This window comes from Monodelphis domestica, chromosome 4 (assembly GCF_027887165.1).
Source record: "Monodelphis domestica isolate mMonDom1 chromosome 4, mMonDom1.pri, whole genome shotgun sequence".
In the NCBI taxonomy this organism is placed as follows: Eukaryota; Metazoa; Chordata; class Mammalia; order Didelphimorphia; family Didelphidae; genus Monodelphis; species Monodelphis domestica.
Window position 1 is genome coordinate 209,215,394 of NC_077230.1, and position 24,972 is coordinate 209,240,365.

The 24,972-nt window shown below is 37.8% G+C and overlaps 1 protein-coding gene across 6 annotated transcripts in view; it reads left to right on the top strand.

Annotated features, from left to right (window-relative positions):
- The window catches only part of MYO1B (myosin IB), a 216,202-nt gene that overhangs the window by 53,209 nt on the left and 138,021 nt on the right, over window positions 1-24,972 (top strand). For all 6 annotated transcript variants that reach the window (XM_001369531.4, XM_056794136.1, XM_001369564.4 and 3 more), the window contains exon 3: window positions 21,639-21,754. In XM_001369531.4, the coding sequence (XP_001369568.1) occupies window positions 21,639-21,754 (116 nt within the window). The remainder of the gene's footprint in view (window positions 1-21,638; window positions 21,755-24,972) is intronic.

Below are 24,972 nucleotides of genomic sequence, written 5' to 3' on the forward strand. Positions count from 1 at the left end.
CTTTATGAAAACTTTGGAAGGTGCCCTTATTTCTGGTTTTATTGTCAAAGAAATGGGAAAAGACAATTTTTCTTTTTTTTTTTCAACAATTACATGTAATAACAAATTTCCACACAATTTTCCCAAGTTATAGGATTGAACTTATCTCCCTTCCTCCCTTCCTTTCCCCCTCTAGCTGCTGGCAGTCGATTTAGTCTGAGTTATTTGTGTATTATCATGCAAAACATATTTCCATAGTGTTAATTTTTTAAGTCAAAACCAAAACCCCAAAATATAAAACCAAATAAACATTTGAAAAATCTTATGCATTCATCTACATTTTGACTCCCAACAGTTCTTTCTCTGAAGGTGGATAGCATTCTTTGTCATAAGCCCTCAGAATTGCCCTGGATCATTGTATTGCTAAGAGTATCCCAGTCTTTCACAGTTGATCATCATACAATGTTGCTGTTACTGCTTACAGTGTTTTCCTGGTTCTGCTTCTTTCCCACTACATCAGTCCATGTGAGTTTTTCCAGTTCTTTCTGAAATTATCCTGTTCATCATTCCTTATAGAATAATAGTATTCCATCACCATCATATAACACAATTTGTCCAGCTGTTCCCTAATTGATGCATATCCCTTTAATTTCCAATTCTTTGTCACCAGGACAAGAGCAGTTATAAATATTTTTGTATAAGTAGATCTTTTCCCCTTTAAGAAATGGGATTTTAAAAAATCTGGATGCTAAACCATTTGGTGCATATTAAGTACCAATATTACTTCATTATCTGTACTTGATGTAATTACCTTACATATCTCTTTTAAGCAGATCTATTTTTGCTTTAGCTTCATCCCGAGATAATGATTTCTACTCCTGCCTTTTTTTTTTGTCTCAGTTGAAGCCAATAGATTCTGTTCCAGCCCCTTGCCTTTATTCTGTATATTTCTTCCTTCCTCAAATGTGTTTCTTGTAAATATATGGTAGGATTCTGCTATCCACTTCCATTTTATGGGTGAGTTCATTACATTTACATTCATAGTTATGACCTCTCCATCTTGATTTCTTCTTTTATTCCTGCCATTTCTCCTTTCACTCTTTCCTTCCATACCAATGTTTTGCTTTTAGACATTCCCCTTTTTCTCTTCTCTTATATTATTCCCCTCCCTACCATCCCTTTTCTTTTCTTTGTTATTCCCCTCCTACTTCTTTTTAGGATTTTAATGACCTCCCTCCCAACTTTTCCTTGCTCCCCTCCCCACCATTCCAATAAGATATGTAAGAGGATAAGCTAGGATTCTATACCCCAATAAATCTGGCTATTCCTCCCTCTCTGAATCAATTCCAATGAGAATAAGGTTTAAGTATTACCTTAAGTAATACCTTAAGCATACCATCACCACCCTCATCCTCCCCTCCAAGAAATGGGATTTTAAAAAATCACCAAATGCTCTTGACTGAGCCAAATAGGCATCAGATCAGAAGACTGGTGGGAAAACCTCAAATTATAGGCACATAAGAACTTTGTTGTCACTTCAGGGAGCTGGAGCACCATCCGTCATTTGGCAATAGCAATGAAATCTGGTCTGTCTTGGTGATATTTGCTGTGTTCTGACTGCATTTTATTTGCACCAGGAAATCCATTATAATGCTCACCTTAAGAAGACATTGCTGGGAGGCCACCGTCTCTCTCTTATGTGCCGATATTCTCATTAGATTGTGGAGGGCAGGGGCTATCTTTTGCCTCTTTTTATATCCCAGCACTTAGCACAATGCCTGGCACAAGATAGATGTTTACTGACTGACCAAAATAAGGGACTTATACTAGTTTGTCTCTTCTAGTTCAGCCATACTACATTTCTATCACTTCTTGGTGTGTACACACACACACACACACACACACACACACACACACACACACACACACTGTAAAGGTACTTTATTCTCCCCCATTTGACAACTTGTGCTGAAGATGTCTTCAGTGGATAGAGAGCCAGACTTAGAGATGGGAAATCCTGGGTTTGAATTTGGCCTCATACATTTCCTACTTGGGTGATCCTGGGCTAGTTGCTTAACTCCCATTGTTTAGCTCTTCTACCTTAGAACCAATACACAGTATTGATTCTAAGATGGAAGGTAAGTGTTAATAAAAAATAAAAAAGAGAAGACATTGACCAATTATCTAGAAGTTTTTTAAACTATCTTCCTGCCATGTAAATTTACTGTGTCTTATGTGAGATATTATTACATAGATAATAAATCATATTATAACATTAAAGATTCCATTTTGAAAGTTGTGCTTGGCCAATTATATAAAAAAAATTTTTTTTACCATCTTCCTGCCATGTAGATTCACTGATTCTACCAATGTTTTGTTCCCTATGTGAGTTTTTATTAGATAGATAATAGATCTCATTATAACATTAAAGATTCTATTTTTAAAGTCGTTTGTGTTTAAGACTCTTTTAAGACAAACATTAAGGGGAGTTTTGGAGAGAATTGTGGACTTGTATTTAGATGAAGCCCTGTAGACTTTGGGATAAGCCTGTTTCTTCACACTGTACTGACATGCTTACAAGGGAAATAGACTGGTGGGGCCAGGTCTCTGGCCTTTTGTTGTGGTGGTGTATGTGTCACTGACGGCATTTTGAATGGTGATGGTAAGACCGAGGACAGTGATGGCAATTCAGCCAGCATTTATTAAGTGCCTGTTATGAACAAGGGGAATAGGACAAAAAATGAAAAAAAATCTGAACTCTCAAAAAGCTTACATTATATTTTGGGAACCTATCTGCATATACCACTACATTCAGAATAAATATGCACTTGCCAAACATGAATGAGTTGGGGAACTCTGCAAAGGCATTGTGTAGAAGGTGGTACTTGAGCTACCCTTTGAAGGAAATGAGAAATTCTGTGAGACAGAGGTAAGGAAGGAGCACATTTAAATCTTCACACATTCTAGGCACAGAGGATGGCTGGGGCTAAGGCATTGTGGGAGGGATGGAGGAAAGTCCAGTTTGGATAGATGGTAACATAAGGGAAGGGAAGTCATGTAGAGTGAGACTGGAAAGATGTTGGTTAATTGTTTCAGTCTTGTTCTCTCTGGGACCTCATTTGGGGTTTTCTTGGCCGATAGACTAGAGTGGTTTCCATTTCATTTTACAGAGAAAGAAACTGAGGCAAACCGAGTTAAGTGATTCACCCAGGATCACCTGGCTAGTAAGTGTCTGAGGTCAGATTTGAATTCTGGGTATATTAATTTGAATTTGTGACTCCAGGCCTGGCACCCTATCGTCTATACCATTTAGCTGCTCTCCTGGAAAGATGAGTTGGGGCCAAGTTAGGGTAGACTTTAGAAACCAAACCTGAGTTATAGTTTATCTTGGGGGCAATAATAGAGAACTATTGAATTTTATTGAGTAAGAGATACTATAAGATTCTGGATGGAGAAAAAAATAACTTGGGAGAAGGCATCTTTAGTCTTTGATTTTCTTACTAGATTGGTAGAAAGCCAGCTATATTTCAGTGTCCTTCATTTACACAAAAGAGACAAATGATCCTAGGCTAACTGATGTCTGAATCGTTTTAACAAAGCAAGTTCTCAGTCATTCATTCAGTCCAATGCCCTTAACCCTCTACATCTGCTTGTCTTTCTGTGTCTTCACCCTAAGTATACCATATTGGTAACTTCACAATATAGTCATCAAACCAGGGTTAATCTGTAGTTTGGAAATATCTGAAAGAAATCTGGAAAGTATGTTTTAGAAGAAATGAAAAGGAAAAAAAAAGCAAAGTTTTCTAGGTCACATAAGTAACAAGATGGAGGACTGTATATTTTTATATTTTATATTTTCTCTAATTCTTATGACTTCTCTAACCTCTCCAGAGTAGGAATTCTGTACAAGAGAGAAAACAGTTTCAGATTTCTCTATAGTTTAGGACACTAAGAACTCTAAAATGAAGTAGAAGAGCTTGTTAAAATAACAGTAGCAATAGACTCACTCAGCACTGTCTTCTATCACTCACCACATTCAACCTAGGGATCAAAGCCAATCCCATGGAGAGAACTCAGCATTACAACCCCTTCCTATTGCTATAGAAAACCAAAAGGCAGAAGTTTACTATTGCTGGAACTGTAGTGTTCTGTGCTGGAATAGTACTCTGCTAGAAAATTGCAGAACAGAGACAACTGGGACCTGACACTAGAGTGTGTATGGATCTAACAGGCATCTTCCTGAGGTAAGTTCTGTTCTCCCCAGCAGTCCTTTGGGACAGACGCTGAGGCTGATGCCCATAAGGTGGACACAGTTCAAAGATGACTTTAAGGTTCAGTCCTCTGGGAAAATGAAATCAAAGGGTAAGGAATAAAAAAGTGAATAATAGGAATATAAGAGAGAAAAAAGACTTGAATTAGCAAAGATATTAGGAAGAAGGAAATTCAGTTAAAGATCTTTAACAGAAGCAGATAACACCATCAGGGAAGATATTAATATAACAGAAGAGGAATATAGCCTCCTGATCTTAGTTCCTTATATATTTGGAAAATTAAACCTTTGTCAGAGAGTTTTGTTATAAAACTGTTTTTCCAGTGTATTAAAAAAAGATAAATGAGAGAAGTTTGTATCCTGAAGGAAGTTTGGTCTTTCAGTATGGAGAGGGGGAGAGGAGAACCCCCTTCTTAAAGCGGGGTTCAGGGGAGACAGCAGATGTAACGAGTTGCCTCAGAGAGAGGAGAGGGGATTTGAAGATTTTCCCCCTTCTGCCTTCCCTCCTTAGCCAAAGGTGCTCTCCCAGATTCCCTCTTGTTCCCCCTCCATTACTCAAGACCAGAAGGTCTCCCCTTGATCTGTTCACTCACACTCAGCTTGGGGAACAGATAACTTTTTAATGTTAACTTAATCAGGTAATGCAAAAGAAAATGATGGGCAGGGAAGAATGGGAAAAGGAATGTGGGAAAAGGGGGTCCCTGTCTCTATCTAAACCCTTTCCCCTCCCTCCTCGAGTTTGGGGGGAACTCAGACCTTGGCAGCCTGAGCCCCCTGAAAGAAAGTCAGGTTGGCTTACCCCTGGGCAACAGGAGCTGAGGTAAAGTCTGCTCAGGTTTCTCTTCAGAAGTTCCTTCAATTGGGAAGTATTGGGGGGAAAATTTCCAGTCACCAGCAGGAAAAACGGGTAACGCTCAGGAGAAAGTCTTTTCCCCAACTTCTCTCTTCGGCTTCTCAAGAGCAAGAGGCCCTCACTGCTTCCCCAGCCAGTCTTCTCCTCCGGATTCTACTCCTGGGGCCCCTCCCCCATTGAGGTGATCAATTTCACATACTCTTTAGCCTGGTACTTTTTCTCTAGTGCCAGCCTCTGTCACACCAGTTTGTTGTTTTCCTTCTAATTTTGGTTCCATTGGTTTTATTTGTACAAAACCTTTTTAACTTGATATAATCATATAATAAGTCATTCATTTTACATTTTGTAATGTTCTCTATCTCTTGCTTGACCTTAAATTCCTTCCTTTCTCACAGATTTGACAAGGTATACTATTCTATGTTCACCTAATTTATTCATGATTTTGCTCTTTATTTAAGCCATTTACCCATTTTGAATTTATCTTGGCATAGTGTGTAAGATGTTGATTTAAACTTAATTTTTCCCATATTATTTTCAAATTTTTCAAGCAGTTTTTGTCAAATAGTGAATTCTTGTCCCCAAAGCTGGGATCTGTAAGGGTCAGAATGTAAAGGGTTAAAATTAAAGGGTTTGGACTAAATTTAAGAGTGTGGTTGCCAGGAATTATTGCTCAATTCCAAATAACTTTTATGGTAGTTTATTTACAAAAGGAGAAAGAGTGAAAGTAAGAAAATCAGAGAGTAGATATTTACTCCGGCACAGTCTGAACCAGTTAGGGCTTAAGAGGTCCCAGCAAAGGGGGCCCAGAGGTAAATTAAACAAGGATTTTAGCCATGAGACCTCCTTCTAGAGAGGGGGCCTCTCCAGAGGCTAGTACCTCCAGCACAAGCCAGGGAAAGAAGTCAGCCATTTTTACTCACCTACATGGTAGTCTTAATAGAAAATAGAAACAGAAAATAGCCGTCAGCCAGAGCTCCTCCAGGGTTCTTCAAGTCAAGTTCCAAGGTGAAAAAGGACCTTGCCACAGGAAGTTCTTGTCACTTTTAAAGATCCTTCCTTTCATCACTTTCTGTGCCTTCCTCCACTTCACGTGGACCAATTATAGTCTAAATATTTTCTTAGGAGTGCCCAGGGAGCAGTTGGGTTCTGATTCATCACCTACTTTCACACACGTGGGTCACAGACCTCCCCCACTTATGGATAAGTGGGGTGTATATGCTTCTGTTGATTAAATCTAAAAAGTGGACAGGGGAGAGTTAATCCCGACTTCACAGATCTTTGGGTTTGTCGAACACAAGCTTGCTGAGGTCATTTAACCCTAGTTTGTTCCATTGAACCTCCCTTCTGTCTCTTAGCCAGTACCATATTGTTTTGATGACCACTGCTTTATAGTATAGTTTAAGATCTGGTACTGCTAGCCACCTTCCTTCACTTTTTTCCCCATTTATTTCCCTTGATATTCTTGATCTTTTGTTCTTTCAGACGAACTTTGTTGTAATTTTTTCTAATTCTATGAAAAGGTTTTTGGTAGTTTGATATCTCCTAATAAGTATTTCAAGACAAAGGAAAATGAATCAGTGAAGAGGCAGAGAACCCCTGTAGATTTTTAGGAGAGCATAGAACCATAAGTAGCTTATTCCTGAATGATTTAAAGTAGAAAAAAATTATAAAAACAGAATTATGGCCTGCACAGCAGAAATAATTGATAGAGTAGAATAATTTGAATCTAGGGTGGCAAATCTCATGGAAAAAAACAAAAGAGAAGATAATTGGGAATGCAAATACTCAGAGGCAAAGGACAATTTGGAAGAAGAGAAGCAAAAAGTATTAACATTAAGAGAAACATGATCTCTAGATATGTAAAACATATTTCTCTCAAAGACAAGATTTATAAAGATAAACTAAAGATTATAGATCTACCGAAAGAACATGAACCAGTAAAAAAAGAAGAAAAAAACAAATTCTGAACACTAATGCAAGAAATAATATAATTTCTTGGAATTTCTGAACATAGAAAATAAAATGCAATTTGAAAGACTACCCAGATTTCCTTTAGGTAGAAAAACACCTATGTTTTAAACTCTTAATACACAGTGACTAAACTTAGCAATTCTAGTGACAAATATCAAATTCCTAGAAAGATGTTAAAATACAAAAGAGAGAAAATTCAAATAACACAAGACTATTCTTCACCTACCAGCAATCACAGGAGAGAATGTAATCATCTAAAAAGCAAAGGAGCTCAAAATGAAGCTTCAGATGATTTATCATGTAGATTAAAAATATGTTCAATAAAGAGACATTCAAAATGTTTCTAGAAAGCATAAGGTAGGAGGAGAGATTGTCCACTTTGAGCAGAGAACAGTCTCTAACAGAGACTAGCTGAAGAGAGAGTGGGGGAGGAGCAAGAAGAAAAAACTGAAAATTCCAAGAGAGAATCAAAAGCGGAGAGGTCCAACTGGCCACTCACTTCCAGCTGGGAACCTGAGGGAAGAGGTACATCTAGGCTGGGAAGAAGCCTGTCTCTCTGGACATCAACTGTCTCTTTCTCTCACCCAACTATCAATAACAGCAATCAAAGCCATCAGTGGATATTCTGAACTGGGACTTTGAAGAGAGCTGTCCACAGAGATCCCTTTCAAGGCTCTCCCTCTTTATCTCTCTCTCCCTTATCTGTTCCTGGACTCCTGTATTCAAGTGGTTAGCTTAGGAGTAGGGACCAACCAGTTGGCAAGAAGAGGGATCAGGGCTGAGAAGCCTTGAACCCCTAGACTTCGGAGGGTGAATTTGCCAGAAGGGGACAAGTTGTAGGGCTTCCTGTTCACCCTTTTCCCTGCTGATATCCTTATCACTCCTTCCCTGTTTGAATCCAAATAAATCACCTGTTACTCTAGATTTAGGTTTGGGCTTGTTTCTAACAACAGTAAGGGGGACTGGAGATTTGGGGAGGGTCATATCTCTTCCCAAAAAGGGGGGTTAACCTCTGGATCCCAGTGATCTAAGACTTCCAGACCCAAGGAATAGACATTCCTCTTTGGCAGTGGAGTAGCCCCAAGTTACTGAAGGGAACTGGCAGTTGGTGTCCCTGAGGAAAACAGAGGCATGGGAATTCATCTTGCCTCTCAAGGATAGATTGGACCTCAAGGGGGGCATTGTGTCATTTTACTAAGGCTTCCCCATCTAGTCTCTTGTCATCTGTCTCCCATTCTCTGAGCAGACATACTCCCTCTCTCAAGGAGACAGGACTTGGCTATCTTCCCCCAAAAGGAAGAGAGGGGAAGAATATTCTCTTCACCTTCTCAACCCCTTCTCCCCTCCCCACCATCCTTATTCCCCTTTTTAATCCTTATATTACAAAAGAAAACTAGATGTGAAAAAAAAAGTTTTTTGCTTTCCAAGCAACTCAGACTGTGGAAATACAGGTAATGAAATACAACAACCAAAGATAATAATAACATAACCATGAGACCATTAAAGAGATAATTTTCTAAGCATAAATGAAGATGACTGAAAATAGAAGTAAAAAAAAGTATGAACATAGAAACCAGCCTGAAAGATTGTGGACAAAATCTCACTACACCCTGCCTTCAAGTGAATCAATATTTTGTGCATTTAAATTACACTAAGTAAGAATGTATAAAGGGAGACGGGAGGAAGAAGAGAGAGGAGTATATGTGATCTAGACTATCAAGTAAAAGGCCAACAATGAAAAGACAATTCCTGTAGTTTCTCAGGAAGAAGAGAGCTTATTGGAGGAGGAAGGAAAGGGGAGAGATTGAAAAAGGGAGAAGGAGAAGAGAAAATCTTATTTTGATTGTGAATGGGGTTTTTACTGATAAATGGTTCTGTGGGAGAAAAGAGATTCTGTAAAGACAGAAGAGGACTTTATAGTAATTATCTTCAGGACTTTGGTGCATGGAGAGACCACTCATCTTGCTTTAGAGGGAGATGACATTTAGAAGAGTGGGAGGGCTTTGACCCAGAGAAGGTATTTTAAGGTAAATGGGGGGCGGGAAATGTCAGGGCCATAAGAGAAATCTACCATGGGACAATATCTTCTCTATCACCTTCAAGAATTCATGTTTTTAAGAGTGAAGCACAATTGGGTGGGTGGGGGGGTAGTTTAGGAAAAGATGCTAAGGGACAAAATCAGAAGGCAATAACAGAAACTGTTTAGAAGCAGGAATCCAATATAGGAACCTCAAAAATGTTAAGTGTATATAGAGAAATAAGACAGCTAAATGAGCATGTCAGAGAATGAATGTCTAGAAATGACCAAAAAAAGGAAGATTAAAAAATGAAGGGGAGGGAAAATAATTTATTTTTAAAAGAAATTCAGGAAAAAATGAACAAAACAAGTTGAAAGAGAAGAGGTGAAGAGAGATTTTGCTTCTGCATTAGAGGGAAAAATGAAAGGAATGATTTTATAACTAGATAAAAGAAAAATGAAACTCTAAAATAAAACTAAAATAAAACTCTAAAACAGGGAAATGATAGGGTAACAAAGTATGCATGTGAGGAGGTAGATGAAGCCCAGGGAAGAGAACTGGAGGTAAGAATAGGGTTGTCTTAAAGAAGATGAAGTAAAAGTAATTGAAGTCTGTGTTTAGAAGGAAAATAGGAGAAACCTGTAATGGGGGTGGGGTGGGGGTAGGGATCCACTCAGAGACCTTCTCCAATTCATTTTACAGATGACAAAACTGAGGCAGATAGGATTAAGTGATTTGATCAGGGTCACATAGCCAGTAAATGTCTGCTACATTTGAACTCAGGAAGATGAATCTTCCTGACTTCTACCCTGGAACTCTCTCTGTTCCCTGAGCCACCTACCTAGCTGCCCTGAGTTAGTAGTGGTAGTCTCTAGGTGACCGAGAATGACTATTGTCTTTGTGCAGTTTCATCTACGGTGGGGTGTACCCATACTTACCTATCTACAAATCATGTTCAAACAGATCTATTATTTTCTGAGGTTTAGATCATTTAATCTTTTTTAAAGTTAAAATTTCTATTATTTTTCATGGAAAAGAAACATTCACCCATAGAGTTTAATGCATTTATTACACATAATCCATTCTATCAATATTTGTATTTTTTTATGATGTTATATTTCAAAATTATCTGGTAGGAAGTTCTGTGAGTTAGTTTCTTCCCAATAATCTATTTATTAGTTCAGAGAGTTAAATCAGAACTGGAGAATAGGATTCTTCTCCCAAATAAGTGTTTTTTTCTTATTGTAAGACAGTAACTTCTATAGTAAATTTATTTCAAAGGAATAAGCCATGCTATAGTATCTTGCTTTAGAACAAGATGACATTTGTTATGGTAATTTCACCAATATTTCATTGTGACCAATACTAGGCTCTGGCTAGTTAGTACTGTAATAGAGCCTTTTTTTTTTTTTAAGTAAATGCAAAGTATAATTAGGAATGAGGAGTTGAACATGGGCATTAATTTGGATTTCCATGCCTCCCACCTCCACCCCCATTCTTATTTCCAATGTACACATTGCCTATATACTCTGGGAGGATCATATGTATGGTAAATTACATTTATTAGTACTGTGAAGACTGGTATTAAAAAAAAACAAAAAACAAAACCTAACTCCTTTATTGACCGTAGCATTGTAATTTGCAAACATGCAGTTCTGCACATTTTTCAACTGTTTGTCTAAAAAGGCAGCTCAAGGGATGGACAAAGTCCAAAACCCTCCTCAAGGAACTTTGGGAAATCTAGTAACTGTCTAATAAAAACAGTGTGGTACCTAGCATCATGTGACCAAATTCCCAGCATTTCAAGCCCAAGGGGATAGACTCCTTGTTTTGACAGTGCCTCGGCACACTGTAATTTCTGAAGGTTCTCACAGGTCTACCTCCTACTGTCATTTGTCTGAAGTCCTAGGATATTTCCATCTGTATATTACTAGTTTCATTGAAATGTTCCTGGTGCACTCATCTGATGACTCTGAAAGTGCTTTGTATGTACAAAGGCCTCTTGTCAGTCCTTTTATCATTTGGTATCATTTGTGTTTATCTCACTGAATTAGAAGTACAGATGATGATATGTCTTGGAGTAGGTGAATTGAAGAATATTGAGGATAGAATTCTTAAGACCTTGAAAATGAATCCCTGTGTCTCCCTTAGACTTAGTGGTTTTTGTAAAAAATGTTTTGAGACCATACCAAATTTGTTAAATAATAATAACTTTGGAAAAGTAGGACTAATTGTACAGTGGATAAAGATTTATCAGGGAGACTTGGGTTTGCCTCCTTTCTCTGACACACTACTCTTATGTCCCCCGAGTAATTCTCTACCTGGCATAGAGAATTCCCTTATTACTAGAACTTTTATTACCAGATTTGCATTGATCTACTGAGAGACAGGCAACCTCTGGACTGACTTCCTTTTTTGTCAGGGTTTTTTTTTTTCCTGAGATTGCAAAAATGGGACCTATTTAAATTTGGAGATGTTGCTGTTTTGGCTTTAGGGAATTTAAATGACCATCCTGCTGTGCTTCCATTACTTAACATTTTATTTTTCTTTCTCATGCCTTCCAGAATTCTGTCTAAAGCTGCTACCTTGCCTTTCTCTTCTGAGTTGGCACCAATCTTCCCTTCTATTGAAACCATACCTTGAAAGGTCACTGATAACATCCCAGCTTCCAAATTCAGTGGCTGGTTCTCAACTTGGTTCTCTTTGACTTGCCCTGAACCCTTTAAACTGTCGATCATCCTTTCCCTTCTTGATCGCCTTTCTTCCTTTGGCATATAGGATGCCACACGGCTATCTTCTTGCTCCGTGCCAATTCTTCATTTTACCCTTGGATCCTGCCTAGTCCAGTCCTCAGCCCTCTGTTCTTCTGTATATGAACTCCCTTCTTTGGAGATGTCAAGTATCCCAACCCTTTTAACTTTCACTTGTTTTTTTTTAATAGCTCCCCAACATGCATCTTTCTTTGAGCACCAGTCCCCAGTTCCCCACGCTGGACATTTCTGCTGGTTTGTCTTGCTGTGATCTTGCTGTGAAGCATTCAAGAGCCTTAGAAGGGAGCTCTTGTTGTTCAGTCATGTCAGGTTCTTCCTGATCCTATTTGGGGTTTTCTTGAAGATACTGGAGTGGTTTGCCATTTCCTTCTCCAGCTCATTTTACAGAAAAAATAGAGGCAAACAGGATTAAGTAACTTGTCTGCAGTTATACAGTGAGTAATCGTCTGAAATTAAATCAACCTTGGGTCTCCCTGATTCCAGGACTGACAACTGGTGGCACCCCCTAACTGCCTTGAATGGTGCTGGAAATACGAATAGGCAAGGAGGAAGAACAAGTATGGGAAACACAATGCGAAGGGACAGAAACGGAGCCCCAAGTGTGAGGAGCAGAAAAGTAGACTAGTATGACTGGGCCATCTGTGTGAAAGCTGGAAAGACAAGAATGGGCCAGATAGCAAATATCTTTAAATGCCAAAACACAGGTTCTTATTCTGTAGGTAACAAGGAGTCAGTGGTCAGATCTGAAATCGAGAAAAAAACATTTTGGGAGGATGATGTATTAAAGTAGGGAAAAACTTGAAGCAGAAAGACCAAGTAGAAGAATTCTGCAATAGTACAAATGGGAGGTAATTAGGATCCAAAGGAGAACATTGAACATTGGCTCTATGTATGGAGAGAGCAGGTATTTTGAGAAATGTTGTAAGGAAGAAAGAATAAAATATGGCAACAGTTTGGATATGAGAAAAGAGTCAGAAATTGAGAATGTTACACAGAGCTTGAGAACTTGGGTGATTAGAAAGATGATGGAAAATGATCAAAATAGTGTTAGGAACATTTGGTAGAATAGTAGTTTTGAGGGGAAATAGAGTTCTATTTTGGTCCTGTGGAATAGAGATCTGTAGGGGTCATCCAATTCAAAATGGTCAGTAGACAATTGGTGATATGGGACTAGGGCTTGAGAAAGATTCTTCACCTGTGTTAGGGAATTAACAGAAGGAAAGGAAAAGAAAGAAGGCAAAAAGAACAAAAAAGGAAGTAATGTCCCCAAATTGATTTCATATTAGAAATAAGAGCCATCCATGGAAGAGAGAGGAGTCAAAGATGACCCTGAGATTTTAAATCTAAATGGGAAAATAATGCTATTTAACAACAGAAATCACAGAATAGGGGGAAATGATGAGAAGTCAATTGAGGTGGTATTATTATTAATCATTATAGAAAAGTTGTCTTTTGCTTGGTTTAATTAGTTGATAATTTAATAAGTTATTACTAATACTACTTAAATATTTTCAAAGATTATTGATTTACTAGTGACCATCACCTACTTGAGCCTTGGTAGATAATTTCTCATTTTTTAATAGTAGTACTTATTTCTATTAAATTTTGTAATTTGTTAAGCAATTTCCTCAAAAAGACCCTGCAAGGTAGGCATCAAAAGTATTGATTGTCCCAGTTTTAGAGATTAAGAAATTAAGGTTTATGTAATATTTAGAAATTTACCTTATTGATGACACGGTGTACATAATGTATATAGTCAAGAAGACCTGAACTTGAATCCTGTTTCAGACACTCAACTTTGTGACCCAGGGAACACGATTAAAAAAAAAAAAAGCCTTTGCTTCCCATGTTTTATTTGCTCAAGGAAGCTTGCTGTCTTACTCATAATAAATATAGTAGGTGCTTAATAAGTTCTCCAGAGCTTACATGTATATACCCATTTATAGACATACAATCTCCCCCTTCCCCATTAAAATGGAAACTTCTTAAAGACTGGGACTATATTTTTTCTTAATATTCTCAATGCTTAGTCCTTTTCTAGCATAGGTTAAGTCCTTAATAAGTGCTCATCGACCGAGTTAGCCACAAATGAAGTAATGTGTGCCGAGCACCTAGTGAGTTCCCTGGAACAAGGGGGTTAGGAATTTTTCCTTCCACGTCAATTGGCCTTCTAATTCATTCTGGGTTCTAGAACTCTAAATCTGCAATCTTATGATCTGGTATTTTCATTCCTTAAGTAATTTCCAAGCTTTTTGAAGACAGGGATGATGACTTATTCCTTACTCCAGGAAGGTCATTATGCAGCCACATGAAATGATACATTTTCTTGGACTCCCAGCTGAAACTAGATTTCAGCAGTCACCTTTTTAGGTGAAAGGTTCCATTTATCAGGAACATGATCAAAATTCTTTTCCTTATAGGCCCAGGCTGTTGAAGGCAAACACAATTCTTAGAAATCTCTACAGGATTATCACTCTATCCCCTTGATGCCAGTTGAGATTTAATAATTAGTATTTGGTATCTCTTCATATAGGAGTAGGAGCTGCGAAGTCATGGAATTAGGAGTTGGATGTGCCTTAGGGAACTCCCTAGAGAGGAAAAGCCTTCTAACAATGCATGTTGACAATTTCTTTGAACTTTATTATCTTATAATTCTGAAGGACTCAGGATGAAAAAGTATTCTCCACCTCCTGAGAGAGCCAATGAACTCTGAGTGCAAATTGAAGTATACTTTTTTAAACTTCATTTTGTAACTTTTTTTTGATGACATGGCTGATAGAGAAATCTAAAACAGATTTAATGTGTGTAACTGATATACTGTTGCTTGTCTTGTCAGTGGGGGAGCAAGATGGGAGGAAGAGAATTTGGAACTCAAAATTTAAAAAAAATGCTAAAAATAAACAATATTTTCCACTTTCCTCTCCTCTCCTCTTTCCTTCCTTCCTTCCTCCCTTCTCCCTCTCCCCCACAATCTGATGGAGTTGCTTAGAGTGATGAGAGATTAAGTGTCTTCCTCAGAATTTTAGTAAGTATGTGTTAGTTAGAGGCAGGTCTCCCTGGCTTCTAGCCTAGTGTTTTATCCACTATACCACATTACTTCTCCACAAATTCATTGATAGCTTAAGCAAATATTTCTAATTTACATTGCTTTGTTTGTGATATTGTTGATCTTTTAAAAACCATAGCAAAAAAAAAAACACCACCAACAACAAAATGCAAAAAAATAAAATATGGTCCAGCATTGCTGTATTCTTTATAACTTTGTGTCTTCGAAAAATGTCTTTTAAAAAGTTCTCCCTTTCCTCTGTTCCCCCCTCATTCCTTATAGTTTGTCAAAATGTTGTAATCATAGCTAGCGGGCTCAAAAGTGAACTTGGTACAAAAATGTTAGCAATTCTTCTCATAGAATCCTGATACCAGACTGGCTTCCTGTGATGAGGAAAACATCCTGGCAGGTGTGTTCCCCCTGTCCCCTCCCCAAAGCCTCTTGGACACAGCTGTGGTAGTGAGGTCTCTGTGTGTGGTTCCATAAATAAAATAAATAAAAATCTAGATCGGTCAGGAGACTCGGGGTTCTTCTAGTCTTGTTTCTGCCATTCACTGTGGGATTCAAGTCACTTCCCCTTTTTTTGTCTTAGTGTCAGTGTCTAGGTGCTGAGTGAGTTCCTTATGATCTTTGTGATGGAGTACATGGTGCTATTTGGGCGAGCTAACATCACAATGCACAAGCCTTTTGTGCATACCTTTGGGTTCTTGGTTGTCTTCTAGATAGTTATGTTGACAATTAAATGATGTCTGCCTAAGGTGTTATTCATTCACAGCACATACGCAGACAGAACATTGACGTTATGCAGATCTGATTTCCTGTATCCAGAAAGACTGAATGTCAGGCAGAATATTGCTTTGTTTGGGCAGAGGAATATTCATACTTTCATGATTTGATGATATCTGCTCTTTGGAGGATGAGAAAGATTAAATTGTTAACTCAACATGCTGCTTTTTTGAATGGAGAAGCACAAAATTGAGTGATAAGAGCATGGAGAGAAATCAAGGCTTGGAACTGTGATATCAATATATTTTGATGAAAAAGTAAAAAGTGGATTAAATCATCTAGAGAGCCTTTCAAACTGGCACATGTAGGAGCATAGGCTATATTGTCTCAGCTCAGGCAATTCACAGAATTTCTCTGGGGCCCTCAAACTCTGGGGAGTTTGAGAATACCATTGTGCTCCGAATATGATCATTTTAAACTTTATTTAGCATCTACAAAATATGTAGCATGACTCAGTGTAATAAATATGCAAAAAATGCTCTTTGTAGACTGAGTAAACATTTCAAACACACACATACATTGATGCTTTGGGGATGGATAAAGTACAGAATCATTTAAAATTGTTACTGAATTGGGTGCCTTTTTTTTTTTACTTGGGAAGACTTGTCTTCAAGTCTCACCTCAACCATTTATTAGCTGGATGGACCCAAGCGATCACTTGACCTCAGTTTCTCATTCTGGGTCTCAGATTCTCATCTGTAAACTGAGGAGGTTGATTAAATGATCCTATTAGGTCAGAAGGATGTACAAGGGCTCTTTGGGCTCTCAGTCTCGAATTTTATGAAATGATTTTGCCATTTAAAACCAGCCTTGGGGGGGGGGGGCGGAGAGACAGAGACAGACATTAACTTAAATATGTTGGACTTTACTGGATGATCTCTTAAGCATAGAGGATATGGAAATGGCACAGACTGGGTAAATGGGGGTTAAGTGACTTGCCCAGGGTCATACATACAACTAGGGAGTGTGTGAGACCAGATTTGATTGCAAGTTCTTCCCCTGCCAGGCTTAGAGTCATATCCATTTGCCACCTCCCTGCTCCTGATAAATGATTTTCACTTTTGCCTGTGTCCTCATGGCTGGTACATGGTGTGTGTGGGCATATAATGTCTATATAGTCATAGAATACATGTGCCTTTATTTTAAAAAAGAAAGCTGTGTGGGTAACATATTTTGCTATAGCTTCTATACTATTTCTTATTCTGCTTTAGCAACATGTAAAATTAAACTTCAATAAAATTACCTACACCAGCTTTTTGAGAAAGGCTAAAGAGTTTTTTGACTAACTCATTAAAGGACCTCCTTATAAGTAATAACATGTTGAGGACTCATTGAGTGGCTAGAAGGATTAATGGCAGTCAGAGTCATTGTCTCAACACTAATGTCATCTCCTTTGTAAAAAAAGGAAATTGTATTTGTTTTCTGGACCTGATTTCTATAATTGCTGGGCATTATGTAAAAAGTTTTTTTTTCCCTTTTCAAATTCCCTTTTCAAAATTGTCAAGTTACCTACTTGGGTATCTTGTCAATAAAATCCTGATTGGCTCCCTGGATCGCTGCTTGAGTCCTTGAGTCTCCTTTGCCATGGGGGAAATTGATGGAATGCTTTAGGTGAGCCGCACCAGGAACCTTGCATCCTTGTGTGGGAATTAGAATTGGAAAGTTTTCCTATGCCCTGTACTCTCACACCTATACCTTTCTGGCTCATTCGCAGAGGTTTCCTTGACTTAGGTGCTGATGGTGCCTCACGTCCAGATATTCCTAATTTTTTTCTCTTGGTATATTTGTTACTAAAATGGGAATGGGGATACTCATTCCTTTTTTCAGACACAATACTGTGACTTTCAGAAAGCACTAATGCTGTTTTTAGTCTGGCTCTTGTTTAACAGCATTTTGATCTTTTGGAGCATCATACAATTAGAAAACAGCAATTTAGATTGTGTTCTGAAATGATATGTTTTAGAGTGAAGAAGCCAGTTGCCCAGTCATCGTCGTTGGTACGACACAACATGCTTGCCAGCCTCATTTCCACATAATCGATGGTGGGAGAAATGGCTTTGGTCGCTGCCAGAGTGGTTAGTTCTTTCAAGGGTTCCCGAGGTTTAACCAAGCAGTAAAATGACTTAAAGGGAACCTTTCTTGACAGTTTTTGGGATCTGCTCAGCGGCCTGAGTCCAGTACAGATTCCCTAACCCCACCCTGTCAGCTACTTTCTGGTATGTCTTTCATCAGGGGTTCTCAGTGACTCAACTTTGGTGAGGGTTGTCACCATGAACAGTCAAGTTCCTCCCAAGGTACACATGGGACTACTTAAAGCCTTGGCGACTGCATACAGATTTTTTTTTTTCAGAGAAGACGTTCTTTAAATGGGGAAGCCAGGAATCAGTAGATGACAGACCTATTATCCAGGGGAGAGGCTGTTGAGTAAAAGACCTGTACTTCCTACTATTCTTTACTGTAATGGTTCAGTTTTTGACGCTTTTGTTTTTTTGTGGACTGAGAATCTTAACCTTGGCTGGCTAATTTCCCAGCTGTTAAATTATGTGGGACAAGGGAAAACGAGGAAGAATAATGTAGTTTAGGGATCCATGCAGTGCTAACAGATGGAGAACAGGTTTACTGAAAAACAGTGAGCATTACACATAGTTTACTTAGTATTCAATTTCAACCCAGGGATACTTATGATAACTTGTCGGCAATGGTTTGTGCAGTTTATTTTCTTGGCAGTAGGTAAACTGAGTATAATGATCTATAAACTCCAGTCTGGGAGTGTGAGAGATGGAGGCTTTATATAATAATCTCCTTTCTTTGCAGCAATGCTATGAAGGCAGGTTTTATCAAGTTTTTAGTCACTGTCTAAATATTAAATGAGAATGTCTATATGTGAAAGGGAAATTTATAATTGGAACCACTGCCTGACAGAGCTTTTTGCTTTTTTCCTTTAAACATTGTACTCAAGAAATTACCGAAAAGGATAAAGAAAGTTTCTAGTACTTTGTTTTCCCCTTGTAGAAAGACCTCAAGGGAATTTACCTCTTAGCCCATCTTCCGCTAATTGTTCCCAACCGCCATGGTAATGACTCCATTGGGCAGTAAGTGGATTCTCTTGACTCTTAGTTAAAAATTACACTTTAAAAATCTGTTGTAGATATACACACATCCTCTTGGCCATTAGGGAAGTAGTAAGGAGGGGAGGAAGCCTTTGTAATATACAGAGAAAATGACGGCTGCTGCCACTGGTGACATATTGTTAAGTTACCAGGTAATCATGTCTGTTATATAGTGACCTCTCTACTGAAAATGTATTAAAAGGAAAAAGAAAATTTGAATTATCTATATAAAATATGCAGAGAAGTTTTATTTGTATATCTAGTGAAAAATAAAAAGCCATTATATAAGATCAGGCCTGACTCAGGTCAGTCCTTGAGGTTCATTCTGGTTTGGGGTTGGAAGGAAGTATTTATGGTCCATCTGATATCCATCAAAGAAGAAATTTGCTTAATGACATTTAATGCATATTTAGCAAGAAATATGGCACCGATTAATTTGGACAAAGTTTCTTTGTGGCTCCTTTTACTGTATTGGTATGCGGGTCAGAAGCATGTGCCCAATCCGAGGAGTCAGTTGATGCCTCTTTCACTGAACTTTTGTAATTAGGTGACAAGGAATTGTCTGAGCTTTAGTCTGATGCACCAGTTATGTCTCCAGAATTATTTCATTACCTTGCCCCTCTCCCCTTTCCTTCTAGTGAGCCATTGCTTATAACAAAACAATGAGATTTACCCTTTAAAAATAAAGGGGGAAAAAAAGATGAGGAAAATCAAAACCAATGCTTTGAAAAAAAATCCAATATCTTTATGCACTATTTGATATGCTTACTCTTCCCTGCCCCTCCAAAGCAGTGTGAGAAGAAATGTCTTTTCATCCTCTACTTCTGCAGCTTTAATTTTCAGTTATTTTGTGGTGGCTATCCATTACATTTACATTATTATAGCCATTTTATGTTGTTTTCTTGCCTTTGCTCACTTCACTTTATATTAGTTCACATAAGTTTTTCTGGACTCCTTAGAAGTCCTCATCTTTGTTATTTTAGCATGATAATATCTTATTACATTAAAATACCACATTGTTATCTTTTAAGGGAAAAGTAGCCTCGATGGCATGGGAATAGATTTTCTTATTGCAGCCTTTTTGAATGTCTAGCCACTGGGAAATATAGAAATAAGATGAAATACTGTGGAAGAGACAAATTATAAGAAAATACAGAATTATCATCTATTACAATACCATGAAAATAGAAAATATGAAAAATTCAGGGAATTATGAAAGGGATTATGTGAATTATAAAATAAAAGTGTTAGGAGATTGGGTTAGAAGACCTATGATACTCTGATCATAAATGAAACAGATTGAAGAAAGTATAGTCAAAGTATTAAGTATAAATATCTATACTACATAAAAAAAGCAATGAAATCTTATTGGCACATAAACAAAAAAGAGATTAGAGGGATGCAGAATAACAAAGATATTCTTTTGTTAAATATTAGGATTTTTTTCTTTGATCAAAATGCAAATGGTGGGAAATTTTTGCTTTTAAGATTAATTGCTCATATTTTTATTATTTCTGCTGAAATTATTATTAAATGATAATAAATTTACTTGAGAAAACATCACTTTCCCTTCACCACTCCCCCCTTCCCCCTAAAAAGAGTATCTTTTTGTGAGGAGGAGACTCTTGTAAAAATGTATGTGGGCTGAGAAACTTTTGGGTGTCCATTTGCAAACCTGACATATATGTTTTATGTGTATTAGTCTCATATTCTAAAGTTACAGTCATGACTGAGTGCCAAATTAGTATAGAAGCTCTGACTTATTCACCATCCATTATGTATGTTTGTGAATAATAACATTTTGCATGAAAGGACAATATAATAAAAATGAAACATTAAGTCTTTCAGCTTCAGAAAATGATCTAGACAATTAAATTATTTGGGAAAAAAATTAACATAACATTCCTAATTCCTCATTTTCTATTCTGAGAGGTATGCTAATACTTTATTAGTGGAGCTGTTAATTAATTAGTTAAGCCATTCTGGAAAACAATTTGGATTTATGGAAATTGTGTCTGAAATGCTCAGACTCTTGGACCCAAAGACTCCACTACTTAATCATGTACTGGATGGATGATTACTGAGGGAAAAAAAAAAAGCTTCATATATATATACATCGATATATTTAAACCAATATATTTTTGGCTAGCAAAGAACTGGAAACAGTGGATAGCCATCAATTGGGGGGGAATGGCTAACCAAAGTGTGGTATGTTAAGGTAGTGCAGTGGTTCTCAACCTTTCTAATGCTGTGACCCCACAATACACTTCCTCATGTTGCAGTGACTCCGAACCAAAAAATTATTTTGGTGGCTACTTCAAAACTGTAATTTTGCTACAGTTATGATTTGGAATGTAAATACCTGATATGCATTATGTATTCTCATTGCTACAAATTGAGAGGTTGAGAACCGCTGGTCTATATAAAGGCACCGAAGTGAATAAAATGATTGACTGACAGTTATTGGGGATTGCAAGTAAAGACCATGGCTTATTTACTACATTGTTAGCTCATGCTAGAGGTGGAGGGAAGGGGACAGTATTACATGCTGGAGAAAATAGGGTCCTCTTTGGTATCTGTAGGGTTCTACATATACTTAGGTGTTCATAGGTTTTAAAATTTAAGAGACTAGATTTCTGTTTCCTGTTCATTATCTAATTGAATAAACATGGTAGGTCATCTGTTAGGAGACTCTAAAGTTTTCCCAGAGAGTATACAATTATTAATCAAATGTTAGGAATAATGCTATTCCGAGAGAGATAAAAGGAAATGTTAAAATTCCAAGCAAAATTGTTGTCATACTAATGGGTGAATTTTTTTCTTTCTCATTATAGACATATATTGGAAGTGTGGTTATATCTGTGAACCCATACAGATCATTGCCCATTTATTCTCCAGATAAAGTGGAAGATTACAGGAACAGAAATTTCTATGAGCTGAGTCCTCATATGTAAGTATGGTATTAAAGCTTTTAAGTTTCTCTGCCATTGAAGAGCTGGGTTCTTGACAGATGTGACCAGCTGTTTTCTGTGAGTCATATAAAAGTATGCTTTTATCAATTGTGGTTTTCAAGATAAAAGATTGAAGAGTTCATTTGTTGACGTTGCCTTATTTTTAAGGAAAAAGTTGAGGTAGGGGGCAACTGGGTATCTCAGTGGATTGAGATCCAGGCCTAGAGATGGGAGGTTTGAGGTTCAAATCTGGCCTCAGAAACGTTCCAGCTGTGTGACCATGGGCAAGTCACTTGACCCCCATTGCCTAGCCCTTACCACTTTTTTCTGCCTTGGCTTTCAAGACACTATTTTCTTGTTTTATATCAAGTGCCTCCGTTTCCAGATGATTTATCTTAGTTTTTAAGTTCTTTTCCCAGTTATCTTCAGCCTCTTTTAATTGTGTTTTGAATTGTATTTTGAGTTTTTCCAGAGCCTGTATCTGATTCACTAGAATTTCTGTTTTTTTGCTTGGTGTTCCCTCATCCTTCTCTGTTCTGTTTGCTCTTTGTTCATTGTCTGTATAGAAGCTGTTGATTGTATTTTCTTTTTTCTTTTTCTGTTGTTTGCTCATATTTACCCCTTCTTTACTCCCTGCTCTTACTCCTCTCAATTTTTGTGGTTTTGGGCTTTTCTTTCAGCCTTCACCCTTGGAGCTTTGTCAGCAAATCTCTTAGTGCAGTCTGTGGGGTGTTGGAGTTTGAGCTTCCCTGCCCTCTGGAAGCTTTGATGGGATTAAATCCAGCTGGGTTGCTGGATGTGTCCTGAGGCCAAAACCTCTGGAAAAGGGGGGAAATATGGAGTGTCTCCACTATTGCCACTAGGCTGCCTGCTCTGCGCTCTGCATTTCTTCTCTAACTGCTTCCCCACTTCCTGTGTTGGACACTCTAAGCCTGACACAGCTTTGCCCACAAGGTATTCTCTCCAGACCAGCGCCTTTGCTCACCTAGAGGTTCCAGCAGCTGCTGGAGGCTTAACATTCTAGGTGAGGGAGGGATCCTGGGACCTTCCTTCTTCCTTCCCCTTCAACTGGAGTGTTCTCAAATTCCTACTTTTGGGGGCGTACCTTTTAAGTTGAGTCCAGCAGGAGGGTTCTTTGGCTCTGTCTTGTTGTTATGTTTGATTTTCAGTCCCCTAGGAGCATTTAGTTTGTAATTGGTAAGGAAGGCTTTTCAGAGGTCTGAACATTTGCTGCCTCTAAGCCGCCATATTGACTCCTCCCCCCGGAAAACCACTTTTCTGTCTTGGAACCAATACACTGTATTGATTCCAAGATGTAAGGTAAGAGTTTAAAAAAAAAAAAGTTGAGGTATTTCCTTTAGTGTCATACTTTTCTATTTGAATTCTGAAAAGTTTAGTTCCCTGTGTACAAAAGTTTTCTGGTATTTTTCTCTGACACTAGTAACAGATGTTACTTTATCTTTATTGAAAGTAAAACTAAAATTTGTTGTTTTCAGGACTAATTGGCTTGAGAAAGGTCTTCAAGTGTAGATGGTTGTGTAACGTTGGTTGAGTGAATGGACTTGATGATACCTTCAGTTTATACAGGGCATTTTTGTGAGGAATGCTTCAGTGCTGTATAGACATCCAATTCCTACCGTATTTCTACTACACAAAGAAGTTAAGGAATTTACCCATGTCACAGAGACCCAGGTGCATGCTGCTTCTGTGTGTAATAATTGTAATCTCTGGAGTCAGTGGTTTGATTGTTGGTTCTTTTGTTTGTAAGACAGAAGAGAGTTATTTCTTAGAGTAAATTATTCCTGTATAATGAATGCTGCAGTATTGAATTTAAAAGCCTAATAATAACTAACATTTATCGAGCACTTAAAAGTTTATGAAGGACTTTACATTCATTAACTCATTTGAGTCTTACTAAAGCCTTATGAGGTAGGTTTTTACAGGTATTATCTCCATTTAAGATGAGGAAACTGATACTCAGTGTGGTTAAATGGCCACATCATGGTCACAGAATAAGTGTTGAGAGGCATGATTGAACCCTGGTCTTCAATCCACTGTATTACCCTGCTACTCTGTTACTCAGCATTTTCAAAGTGAGCTCTTCATAAACAACTTAAAGAAATGTCTAGATTCCTCTAAAGGGGATTAAGCCAACGATGAGCTTGGTTTTGTTTTTGAGGAATTTAAAAGTAACATAGTGTTCTGGATACTATAAAGCCATGGTGGGATCAGGTATTGAATCCCTACATTTTCTAATTTCTAGATTCGAAATCATAAAGACGAAAAACTTAGTAAAGAAAGAGCTCAAAGAATGATAATGATCTAAGTGCTTTTGTTATTTTCTTTTGGCAAAGTAGTGGTGTCTTCTTCCCGGGTCCTTAGGACAGGTCTTTCCGTCTTTATTTCTCCATTTGCAAGATGGCCATAAGAAAAGCACACATGGCCAAGATTTTCCCAAGACACCCAAGGATTTGCTAGTTACTGATTTAGCTTGGTTTTTATCCAAAACTGATGTTTTATCTCTTCTCAGCCCCTTAAAGTGAGAAATTTCTTAAAGATGAGAGTTTCAGCGATTATTTATGAATAATAACTTGTTTGAATGGTGAGGTAGCTAGGTGGCACAGGAGATTTTAGACTTAGAGTTTTAGACTTTGAATTGGAAAGATCGAGGTTCAAATTCTTCCTCAGATACTTACAGGTTATATGACCCTGAGGAAGTGTTTCATTTCTGGGCCTGTTTCCTTATCTATAAAATGGGGATAATAATCTACTTTATAGGATTGTTGCAAGGATGAAGCGAGATAATATATGTATAATATTTTGCAATCCTTAAAGTGCTATGTAAAAATTTATTATTTAGAGTGTTTCCCAGGAAGGCTTGGGAGGCAGGATTATGGGTTATGGAGGGCAGATGTGTTTCTGTGGATGGAGTCAGCCCCTTCCTTGAAAACTCAAACCAAGTCCAGTTTTAATGGACCATCTGTTGTAATGGAATAGAAAGCATCAATGGGCAGATGTTTGGCAAATGTCATGTATTGTGAAAAAAAAAGAATTGTGCAGGGGTCTATGTTGTGAGAGTTATCAGCTTGAGGGACAGTGCATTTGTTTTTGGAATTTATATGCTCACATGGTACTCATTAGCAGCTGACTAAATAAAAGGACCTGGTAGTGTCATTTTTAAAGGTGCCATAGCAAGAGGAAGATGTACTTTTTGATC